This window comes from Amphiprion ocellaris, chromosome 18 (assembly GCF_022539595.1).
Source record: "Amphiprion ocellaris isolate individual 3 ecotype Okinawa chromosome 18, ASM2253959v1, whole genome shotgun sequence".
NCBI classification, from domain to species: Eukaryota; Metazoa; Chordata; class Actinopteri; family Pomacentridae; genus Amphiprion; species Amphiprion ocellaris.
In genome coordinates, this window is record NC_072783.1 from 24471950 (window position 1) to 24483786 (window position 11837).

The 11837-nt window shown below is 39.4% G+C and overlaps 2 protein-coding genes across 2 annotated transcripts; both read right to left on the reverse strand.

Annotated features, from left to right (window-relative positions):
* Positions 1 to 157: 157 nt before the first annotated feature.
* On the reverse strand, positions 158 to 8007 carry pdpk1b (3-phosphoinositide dependent protein kinase 1b). Its single transcript, XM_023294272.3, has 14 exons — positions 7848 to 8007; positions 5623 to 5913; positions 5347 to 5389; positions 5098 to 5235; positions 4841 to 4985; positions 4654 to 4751; positions 4454 to 4529; positions 4292 to 4360; positions 4062 to 4158; positions 3731 to 3904; positions 3348 to 3565; positions 3070 to 3127; positions 2618 to 2770; positions 158 to 2472 (listed from the first exon to the last, which is right to left on the reverse strand). Exons 1-14 carry the CDS (start codon positions 7869 to 7871, stop codon positions 2359 to 2361), a joined length of 1698 nt encoding a protein of 565 aa, XP_023150040.1. The 5' UTR covers positions 7872 to 8007; the 3' UTR covers positions 158 to 2358.
* Positions 8008 to 8325: 318 nt separating this feature from the next.
* tsr3 (TSR3 ribosome maturation factor) lies at positions 8326 to 11835 on the reverse strand. The gene is made up of 6 exons (XM_023294260.3): positions 11412 to 11835; positions 10584 to 10794; positions 9958 to 10151; positions 9671 to 9838; positions 8955 to 9009; positions 8326 to 8631 (listed from the first exon to the last, which is right to left on the reverse strand). The coding sequence occupies exons 1-6, from the start codon at positions 11530 to 11532 to the stop codon at positions 8484 to 8486; spliced, it is 897 nt and encodes a 298-aa protein (XP_023150028.2). The 5' UTR covers positions 11533 to 11835; the 3' UTR covers positions 8326 to 8483.
* Positions 11836 to 11837: the final 2 nt, after the last annotated feature.

The following is an 11837-nucleotide window of genomic DNA, read 5'->3' on the forward strand; positions in this document are numbered from 1 at the left end:
TCTTGATTCCGGGAGCCTGTAAATGTCAAAGCGTATGACAATATACAAGCACAATCTTTCGAGCTGGGCTGACAAATCGTACATTTCCCCGAGTATTATTACTTTATGGGCATTACATACACGCTAAAAATTAAGTTTCACGACACAAAAACACTGATAATGGGCCGGTACTTTATTTACAAGCTGCAAAATGTGAGATGCCATTGCCACTGAATGCTGCCGTTTTGCTGCTGTGTCATGGTTGTTAACAGAAGACAGGACACATGGCTTTATTTGTATGCCTAAATCCCTACATGCTTTAATTACTGGACTACCAAGCATTAAGTGGAAAATTCATCATTCAACATCTACTGACCTAGCGCACAAATAATCAGAGAGAGAATGAACAGATTCATTAAATTATCAGAATATGATTAAATCACTGAGCAAATAGAAAATGTATGATATAGTAAGAAAAAAGCTGTAAAATATTATAGTTTACAATAATTATTCACATTCAAAGGCTTTACATCTCAATACATACACAACATGGCCCCTGAACATGACTTCAATCCAAATATGATTCATATATTAGAATTTAAATAACACAGAATGAACTATAGGCTAAACAATAGCCATCAAATAACCTTATACAAGAATAAAAATACAAAAACTGTATCCTAATATCATTGCATTACTTGCTTCAGATTTTAATAATACATCATCTGTACATCACAGTTCTAGTCAGTTACAAGCCAGGTAGAGTATTCCATACACAATGCAACCGACTGCCATCGACTTGATTCAAACAATTTTTCTAACTAGAGCAAAACACTTCTCTAGTGTTTCCTCGACTTTATAGACAGATACAGCAATTTCATCGGTTATTTGGATCAGATAGATATCCTTTAACTGACATCCAACCACATCGAGCCCTGGGCCCCAGGGCCTGCGGGTCCTATTCACCTATACTCCAGTCACACACTGCACACACAGACTCAGCTGAAGGAAGAGGACCTTTGGAAAGGACCTTAAGGTACTATGTCAAAAATTAAAAGCATTATGATAATACATATTGCTAAAACAAGAGCACAAGTTAAATCAATCGCTTTAATTTCTATTGGGCCAAACATCTGAATGAAAACAACAAAAAAAAACCAACAAAAAAATAGATGGGCCGATGAGCCCAATGAGGCAGTTCTGCCATCTTGCCCAGGGACAACAGCGTTACTGTGATTGCTTCCAAGAATGATAGTATGTGTGTATGTATTTCTGTTGATGAAGGTTTTCTGTTCAGCATGGGGTGGTCAGCACATAAGATTTTGTTTTCAATGGGACGTACTGAAGATGAGCCGACTATTCCACCGAAAAGGAAATTGAAGAATTCACACCACAAAGAAATAGCCAGTGAATGGTACAGAACAACCATATCATCCAATAATATTCGCTATGGTTACCAATGCAGTCAAAAATACCCACCTTTAAACTTGAATAAACTATATCTCCAGTGCCCTAGGAGAGAGAAGCGGACAAGTCTGAGCTACAAAACTGGCCATGCAGGAAAGATAAGCAAGTTATGATTAGGAAGTACAAGCTAGTGGCATGTTTACCCGCCCCCTGTTAGCAAAACATCCTCAGTAATGGCTATGGAAGGCTCACACTTAGAGACAGGTTTAGACCGATGTCTCACTGCAGACCAGCACTCCGCTTTCTTACATAGAGACCTTAATTGGACTGCAATAAGCAAGTACCAAGAGACTAAAAAAAGCAACTCAAATACCGTGGGAATATTTGGGCTCTGACAAAAATATATATAGGATTTGAGTTTGGTAAACGTGTGGGACTGAATCAGTTTACAGTATCCGTTACAACTATAGAGTATATGCACTAAAATTGGGGCTTGACTACAGCTTGCACATACGATGTAGGATTAGGATATGGTTTAATTAAGATATCATGACAGGCTCTGGTTCACAAAAGCTAGATTTTGTGTTATCATTGAAGCAGGAAACCAGTCCTTGCATTTGAGATAGTCCCAGCGGTACCCGAGCTTGTGTCACTCTACAAGACAAGCTTCGCCTTCTCTTCCCCCCTGCAGAATGTACAAAAAGCAGATGTGCATGGTGGAAGTCTTATCATCCATACATGGAAAAATGCAATAGAAGCCTCACAGAGAGCACAAAGAACAAGCAAAGCAACCCTGAATCCAAAGTTGTATTTTTCCCATGGTTCTACTCAGGAAAACAAACAAGGTCTAGATGCCAGCGTCTCTAAGAGTTTGTTTACATTGCGGTGATGAAGGGCACTAAAGAGGGTGTTACTCTGCTCAGTGATTGGCCTCAGAGCTAAAGAGGAGAGGGCACAGGATGAACAGTGCTCCTATAGGCCAGGGTTTTGGTGCTTTTGATAGATCTTTCTCCACACTTCCTGGATCTTCTTGCACCATCTGTCTGCATTTCCGCTGGGGTCCATCAAATAGTATGTCCGGTTAGGCTGCAAACATCAGAGGGCACACAAAAAAAAATACATTTATTAAAAGAGAAAATCACATTTGTGAAGAGATTCCAAACAGTGGGCTAGTAGCAACATGCTGCTGGGAGAATATTTGCTGGACAGACAGAGATAAATCATTGTGTACCGTGTGAACAAAGAACGTTTTGAAGTTCTTGGCCTCGGGGCGTAACTCAAAGGACCAAGGAATCTCCCCTTTCAGGACCCTGTTGACAGGATCCACGTAGTACAGGTGTGGTCCTTCAGTGAGAAGCAGCTGTCTCCGTCGAGCAAACAGACCCTGCAATGGAATGCACACAACTCAAGACATTATTTCACCAACAGAGGGGGCTATGAGGCCAGCGAGACTTTCCACTCCACAAGAGGGAATTCCCCTTTACTTCCTATAAGCCAGCAGTTGGAGCAATGTCATGGGAAGTGACTTCACTGATGTGGAGTCAGCTAATACAGGGAAACACTATACAGTCTAGCTTGCAGGAAAGTTTTAACCTCTACACAAGGTGTAACCTGGAAGGATTTATACTACTTACAGATTTTAAATATCTAATGAATAAAGTAATATAAGAGTTTAATACACACCTTTCTTTTATCAACTGGGCCCATTTTCAGGATCAGGTTATTCTCAACAAACTGGTGCCTGGGTACATAAACAACAGCAGATTACTGACATGCAAACATTAATTTTTTTTCTCAACATCTGAATGTTTTAGTTGCCACATAATCACTTATCTACAAAACAATAGTATTTCACTTTGCTCTGCATTTACAGAACATGAGCAAAATTTTGATTCCGATACAAATACAATGATACACACACATATTAACAAGTTGACAAGGATAAAACACTTGAGGTTTACCATGGGTTTCCAGAGGTTTGTTTGTCCAGCAATAACCGCTTCTCTTCTTCAGTGAACTGCAGGTCCAGCTCAAAGGAGTTGTTGTCCAGGTCATGGATGTACTGTTCAATGTTGCTGCTGGACCTCTGTGGGGGTGTGGATTCGTGTGGCGACAGGGAGTGTGATGAGCTGGACTGGGCCACCTGCATGTTGCTGAACTGGCTCAGGAGGTCATCATACTGAGATTCATGATGAGACAGGTGAAGCAAGAAGAGAAATAGTATTTGTAGATAGTTTTAGACATTTGGAGATCTATACCTTTAAACAAGGCATCACAGTTCACCCTGACTAAACAAACAAAAGACTAAAAAAAGTTAAATGTAGGCCATGATAAAATATCTTACATTTCCATAGCAATCCTCATCATCTTCAGACATAGCCGGCAAATAGGGTGTGAGCTTGGGGGGTGTCTGTAGGTGTAGGTCACTCCAGGAGATGGTGTCGAAGAAGGGGTGCCGCTTCAGCGGGTCGTACCCTCCCATCTCTTCACACCCAATCCTCTTGGAAGGGTCCAATGACTAATGGAAAAACAGATACAACATGTGTTCCCACTCAAAAAAAAAAAAAAAAGCACTGTGGCACAACAAAAAAACTAATGTAAGTATTTGACTTCACTATAGATATGAGGAACACTGAATTGTGTCCTACATATATCGCAGTGGTTTGGTGACTTACCAAAAGCTGTTCAACGAGATCCTTGGCTTTGGGGAAGAATTTCTCTGGGAATTCGTACTCCAGTTTTGTTATTTTCTGGAATATTAGGTACTCATTTCTATAACATGAAAAATGGGTGAAAAAGGACAAAGAAAATACACAGTTACGCAGTGTATCACAAGTGAGATTCTGTATCCTCGATTAACATTTGCTGCATGTAAATAACCTTAAAGTACATCATTATTATTTACCCAGCTCTGAACGGTGGTAAACCAGCCACCAGCTGATAGATAATACATCCCAAGGCCCACAGGTCCGAGCTTTAAAAAAAAGAGAGAAAAAAAAAAAAGATAAACAGTTATAAACTGTGATGCCCACCTTTATCTGAATAGTCTTAAAAATAACCTCCTTACCTTTTGCAGGCTGATTTCTCTGTTAGCAGCTCTGGCGACACATACTGCGCTGTTCCAACAAAGGAGTTTGCTCTCGCTGCAAAACAATATGAAAAAAAAAAGTAAAAAGACAAGTTTTTCCTGCTTAAATGCTTAGTTCATGACACTAATCTGCTGGTTATACTTAATCGTGAGAAGTACAATCAGAACTGTGGTTATACCTTGTTTACTGTCTGATGATAACTGTTTTGCTGTCCCAAAATCTGTTATCTGAATGTGCATTTCTTCACTCAGAAGAATATTTTCTGGTTTCAGATCTCTGAAATGAGAAGAAAATGTTGTATTATCAGTAAAAACAACAACAGCAAACAACAGCAAAAAGGAAGGGGAAAAAGAGTGACATCTTACCTGTGTATTATCCCCTTATTGTGTAAGTATTCTAGAGCACAAACTATTTCAGCTGAGTAGAATCTAGTACAGGTCTCATCAAATGAACCAATTTTGCGAATGTATTTCAGTAGCTCGCCATTCTTTGCGTAGCTGAGACCAAAATCTAAGAGAAGCTAGTTAAGGAACATTTTTCATAAAAACACAAAACAGCAAAAACTCTAGAAAATTATTAATGTGCAACATGCCTTGGCAAAGAAAACTTGTTAAAAGGATACACAACTTCTCATCATCTTGAAATGTGAAGTAGAGCTTGACGAAGAATGGATGATCTAGATTTGACATCAAATCCCTTTCTCTTTTCACGTACTGGGCTTTCTTCTCCTTCATAATATGGCGCTTCTCTAAAATCTTAACTGGAAAAGATAAAAGAAAATATCAATAAAAGCACACCTAGCACCTTCTGGATTGTTGTTATAATGTGCAATATCACTGCATTCATTCAAAACTGTTGCATTATTACTTACTTGCATATTCTTTCCCCGTTACCTGCTCTCTTGCCAGGACAACCTTAGGGTAAAAAAAAACAAAAAAAAAAAAAAAAAAACAGAAAAGCATAACATGGCATGTAAGCAGTTTGTCAGACTTAGGAAGAACCTTAATAACTGTTTGGACCCATTTGTCAGTTCACCTTAAATGAACTGAGGATGACTCATCTAAGTCCATTAATCAAAAGAATGCTAGCATGTAGCAACAGCTACCCAGGTATAATTCAAAAGCTAAGTGGAATGCAAGTTACATACCGTCGAGAAGGAGCCCTCTCCCAGTATCTTTCCAAATTTGAAGTCCTCTGGCTTCTTCTTGCGTGGCTGAGGGGCCTGGACGGCTGGCTGTGTGCGGAGGTCTGAGCCCTGGCTGCTGGCAGACGCTCCTACAGCACGAGCCTCTGAGGCTGAGCCCTCCATGCTGGGGCAATGGCTGCTGCTTGCGCCTGGGATAGCAAGTGGCGAGCAGGAGTCAGGGTGGTTTCTTACCATTGATGGATGCGAGCAGGAACAGATGACAACGCTGGGCTGAATGGGCACAACATCATACTGGAACAAAAGAGGGAGCATTGAGAATATAGCAGTCAGCAGGGTGATGCAGTTGTAGTTGTTTCTATTTTTTTAAAAATAAAAGCCATGTGCACATGTGGTTTAAATAGAGAATCTTTACTTGAGAAATATGGGGGAATGAAATAGCTTGTAATGCACTCAAGAACTACTATTGGAAATGCTAATTTCGCTGTGACTATCAACTGGTATGTGGGCAAGTTAATGCCCAACAAATCCTGCAACCATATAATTATCAAAACATAACAATAACTGCAACAAGTAATTCGAGGACTACTTTTAAGTATTTTAAATGACCAATCTGTAAACAAAAAGATTCAACAGTTGCGTGTTGGTAGTACATGATAATTCACATTTTCTCTGAATCCCTAGTAAACAAGAGGACAACACTGAATACCTTGATGTACTACCTGTCTAAATAAATATATGGTGCAACTGTTCAATGAACATAATATAACGTACCACAAAGTCAGCAATTACCCGACCCATTTCTTAAGGAGTGTACATGATACTACAAGAGAAAGGGTTTTGATCACATAGACACTCCACTTTCCACAGCTGTTGAATACAAATTACTGTTTCTGACACTGTTGGTAAGCTATCATAACTTAAAAGTGCAATTTCAAGTGAGACCACTTGCAGAGCAAAGTCTAGCTTTGATAAAGACATACAACTATTGAAGGAGCAGCTTCTGAGCCTGGTGGTCCCACCCTACAGTGTTGAAGTTGTAAAAACTACGACAAAGATACTGCTTTCATGTGACAGCAGTACTACTTAGTACCATAACTGCGCTAAAGTGTTCCCATTTGTATAAACATAATCGAATTGACATGGCAGCTGAAGTACACAAACAGAGAAATACAACAACTGCCTGTTGAAGGCTCAAGGACAGCACACAGCGACAGCTTGTGCTTTCCATCTTTTTTTGTTTGGTGTTCCTACAAACAATAGTTATTTACAACTTACTGAACTATTGTAACAATCAGTGTGTAGTTAACGTTAGTTAGTTCAGTTGGCCTTAGCTTCTTCTCATTCAAAACCAAGGTGTGGCCATTTAGCTGCCTATTCCGGACTTGACTGGGTGGTTGTCAGCTGGCCATATAACTATCTACTCACTCCTTACGATTAGTCAACCATGTAATGGTTGACAGAAAACGTCAGCTAGCGATATCCTAACACTGAGTACTCGGGTAACAACAGGCCTGTGCGAAGTTTCTTTGCTAACTAACGCCTGCTAGCACGCTAACGTTAGCTCCTGCTGCCTTGTCAAATAATGCCGGCCATCACTGACAGTGAGTTACAAACTTAACGCTAACAGCCAATTAGCTAACGCTAGCAAACCAGGTAACATAAGTAACTTCAAAACCCACCGGTGTTTTCACGTAACCTTACTGAATCGTCCTCAAAGTTAGTGAGCTGGTGTTAATGTAGAAATTTTAAAGTTGACGGGTTGACAGTCAAACAGTACAACGTTACCCTTAAAAACTATGTTCTAACGAAAGGTGTAACGCAATAAAGCTAATGTTTGCTCGCTAGCAAGCAGGAGCATCGTTCGAAAGCGCGAACCTGTTAAGCTAACATTAGCCAACAGTTACTGAGCAGCAGAAAATGGTCATACATCCTCTAAAATTACTATCAAGCACTGGCAGATGGTTCTCCAACACCAAATAACTCGAAGAACCTTTAACCACGAATCAAGTTAGGTGATGGGCAACCCCGATTAACGTAGCAAACACTGGGTGTTGTGTTAGCCAACATTAGCCAGCTAATGTTGCTAGTGAGTCGTAACGATCTTTTGCGGCTAGCACCGCTCTTCAAATGAAGGCCCGACATAACTATTTGTTACACAGCCACCACACTGTACATTTTGAGCACCGGCTTCGAATCGTTATTCACGTCAAAGTTGCAACACTTACCAGCTGACTTGTAGCTCTTGCCATGGGAGTTTTCCGCGAGTATTTATTTGGAATAAAATAATTAGAGAAGCTCCAGTAATGGCTGCCTCTGCGCCTTCATTTTCGAGCTGTGACGTCGTTCCACAACAATGTTACCGCAGGACAGCAGAGGAGAGTCCCGCTGTGTCCGCCCCCACCACACATTAACAACCTACTGAACTTCATCTCACTGATGGCACTGGAGCCACACGACAGCAGTTGTTGATATTCAAATATCGCAGTACACGTGGCCTAGAAACTCTCTTTGCTCCACTTTGTTTTAGTTGACTAATAGTACATCAAAGTGAGGCCCATCTACAGGTCCTTTATTCAAGTCTGACTCAGCTTCACTGTGGAAGGAGCCTGAATTCACACCATTATCCATCAGAGCATGTGTATCCAACTTTGTACATTCTAATATGTATTTCAAATGAAGCATATATTGCACGTGTAGTCTGTGTTCACGTAAAATAAGAATTTATTGTATCACTTTTATTAATTTTTTTAGTATACAAACTTTTTGTGTATATGAAAGACTCAGGGGTGTCAAAAGCCTTTTGTCAGTTCTTGTATTAAAGGATCCATAGTTAAAATATGGTTTATTGTGAAGTCTTTCATTTAGTCATCATCATCATCATCTTCTTTTTCGTGATGATGTGAGACTGCTCTTGATTCATCATTGCTTTCTGGTTTTTCATTTTCTGCTTCCTCTTCATCCTCCGCTGACGTTTCCGCATCCTCACTCGAATCATCATCTTCAGGTGCACTAAATACAGACATTACAATTTGATGACCTCGGAGAACATATTCACTCACAAAAACAAATAAGGAAAGCCTATTTTGAGAAAATACAGTGTTTTCCACAGTAACACTGGATAACAGATTTTCACTCCATATAAACATTCAACTAGGAAGCAAACATAGTTAATTATGAATAACTGACGTCACTACAATAACTATCAGTACTTATAATTAATTTATCGATATGTGCATCACGACAAGGTTTGCCAATAAACAGTTCTCCAGAGGGATTACCTAACTCTGACTGAAGCTATATATTTAATGCCTTCATGAGTGTTAGATGCTTACCAATGACGTCTGTTGAGGTTCATACATTCTACTCCAGAGTTTACGTCAAATGGATCTGGGAACAAAACAGATGAGCAGCTTTCACAAAGAGGAAAATTTGCCTCAACATTACCGGTTATAAGTCAGCAACAAAACACAAATTTCCAGACATCTCCAAACAATCAGCCTAGATCCAGACTTCTGAATCACTGCCCACATTTCAGACGTCTCCAGAGATGCAAACGGACTCAAATGCGTCAAAATCAAATTAGCCATAGTTAAGCAAAATGACAATTCAGTCTGATTATCTGGACAGGAAACAGTGCAATGAACACTGACGTCAGTGTTCATAGAATTATGAATCACTACTCAGTGACCTTTATTTTTTGATGCATTATATTACTCATAACTAATTCAGAAGCTTCACTGTCTTAAGAATTATGTTTTATGAGTTTTGTATCCCAAGAAGGGAATGTGAGACTAATGGTTCCCACATACTGGCTTAGTAAAGGGAGCAAATATAAAATAGAATTGTAATATGTTTGTCCAGTTTCCCTAAATGCATTTACTAGTGATTTGGCATTTTGAAGGTGAGCTTTTCCATAATAAGGTTTAATGAATGTGAATTATTTTAGGGCCACAAATTGTATATGAAGTCAAATTAAAACTAAAAGATACACAAATGCACAGGGGAAATATCTTGTAAAAACAAGGGGTGGAACCCCAGTTTATTTTACCAAAGTCATCCTCCTCTGGTTTAGACACGAGAAAGTCCTTCTCAACCGAGAGCAGCTCCTCCTCTGACTGACATGCAGCATAGCGTTCAAGAAGAACTTTATTGAGCTCCAGAAACACTGTCCCCCACTTGAATTTCTTCAACAAGAGCACTGCCAGTTCCTCAAAACCTGAAATGTTAGGTACAGTATGTTAAGGTTTCACTGTCGTGACTTTTAAAAGGATAAGGAAAGCAGTCTGTGAGACAATATGGTCTGTGACTCCTATATAACTAAAGCTAAACCCTTACCTACAATGCAGAATGTGGCAGCAAATGCTTCAACACAGGACAGTTTGCAGGGTTTGCCGTAGTTGACAGGGTTTGCAGCTACAAGGTACGGCAGTAACCTGGGGTGAGTTCCCACCATCTTATTGAAGGGCGTCTCCTCCAGTTTGGCCCACGAACAATCGATCACTGCCAGCCCGTTTTGAGCCACAATCTCTCTGTGCATAAAGGTTCACACAAATGTTTTGATTCACATTCGATCATAATACAGGACATGCATCAAAGAATATTAGAATAAAAAATATTGGTTATGGTCTAATGGTAATTTCCTAATTATTCACTAACTTTACATACAGTAAAAAATTGAGAACAATTACTATTTGCTGTTTGGGCCCATCCACAGATTCAAAAATACTTTATTTTATTTTTAATAATAGTATTATTATTCCATACATTTGAATATCTCAGATTTGTCCTTTTCAAGTCAGATACAACAAATCTTAGGATCTTAATTTATCATTCAATTATGAACTTATTGATTATTGACTTATGAATCATCATTATGTGTTGGAATAATAAAAACATACAGATTCCATGAAGGGTTGTACTGACTTGAGTGGGAGCAGTATGAAGGAAACAGCTCAACAAACCTGTCAGCTGGCGTCACATACTTTGTCCCCATTGGACTCAGTATGAGTCCATTAAATCTTTGATTAAGGCGCAGGTTGCGTACAAAGCCCTTCCGTACCAACTTTCTGCCAGTGCAACGTTTGGGATCGCAGTGACCCAACTCCCACATGGCAAGTGGACACGGCAGTTTCACCTGTGGGGCCTCTGCTCCCTCCTCTACGTGAAGACTTGCTGAAAGACAAGTTACAGTGGACAGAAAGTACACATTATGTTGTGAAAATGAAGAACACTGTTCATCAGGTAAAAAGCAAGTTAACCTTTACAGCCTAGACAAACTATTTCAACTTGTAACTTGAAACAATGCAGTCGGAAAGTGACAAATAATGCTGTGATTGAATTTTATTTCATTCAAACAGATTGAAACTTTCAGCGGTTGCTTATGCTTGCCCATCCATCAATATATACTATGTGGTTCAGGCTAAGCCCAGTCTTTTTATTTAACAGTCAGATTTTGCACATTTTCAGTGCATCTCACCCAGGGTTCAGTCTGTTGTGTCAAAGGTTTTAAAAATTTATGCTCCATGATGTTTTAAATCTATTCCATGGTGAATATTGACTGAAGTCTGCTTAAAAAATCCTATCAAATCAAAGCTATAGCATTAATAAGTTCACAGTTATTTAGAATTTCACTTTCACAGGTTAACACATCAAGGCCTTATGGGCCTAAACTTAAGTAATGTCATGCATTAAACTACCACTAAACTAATGAACTTATAATGTGGGTAAAATGTAGGTATTAAAGAAAACATACAAACAGCTGAAACATGTTTGGGTTTTTGCATTATTACCTTCAAAAGCAGTGTGCATTTCTTCTGTAAAGGCCTCTAAAGATTTCCCTTTCATTTTATGCCGTTTGTCTTTACCCTTGTTGTCAGAGCGCACAAATTTCCCCTGTTTCTTTCGCCCCATGTTGCAAACGCTGGTCTACTAGTCAGATCCTGTCAGATTAAAGCCTGCGCTAAAGCTAACCAGCATTTGTTTATGTGCTTCACCCTGACATTAGCTAGCTAGCTAAGAAACTGACACAAGCTTATCTAAATAGTATATCCAAAACAATCTATGCGTACATAGTTTTAACGCTCAAAGCGTTATCACATTACATCTAATATTAACCCACGTTACTTCTACACCACTTAAACATAATTTTAAACCCGGTTCGTAGCTCTGGCTGCTTGTATCGTGTGAAGCACGTCGTAGGCTCGTATGTGTATTGC

Coding starts and splice junctions, on each gene's coding strand:
- pdpk1b (XM_023294272.3), bottom strand. CDS start 7,871: ATGGCAAGAGCTACAAGTCAGCTG. Junction 5,390..5,622: donor GAGAGGGCTCCTTCTCGACG/GTATGTAACTTG, acceptor TTTTACCCTAAG/GTTGTCCTGGCAAGAGAGCA. Junction 3,128..3,347: donor CAAACCTCTGGAAACCCATG/GTAAACCTCAAG, acceptor TTATGTACCCAG/GCACCAGTTTGTTGAGAATA.
- tsr3 (XM_023294260.3), bottom strand. CDS start 11,532: ATGGGGCGAAAGAAACAGGGGAAATTTGTGCGCTCTGACAACAAGGGT. Junction 10,152..10,583: donor TATGTGACGCCAGCTGACAG/GTTTGTTGAGCT, acceptor CTTTATGCACAG/AGAGATTGTGGCTCAAAACG. Junction 8,632..8,954: donor AACCTCAACAGACGTCATTG/GTAAGCATCTAA, acceptor GTCTGTATTTAG/TGCACCTGAAGATGATGATT.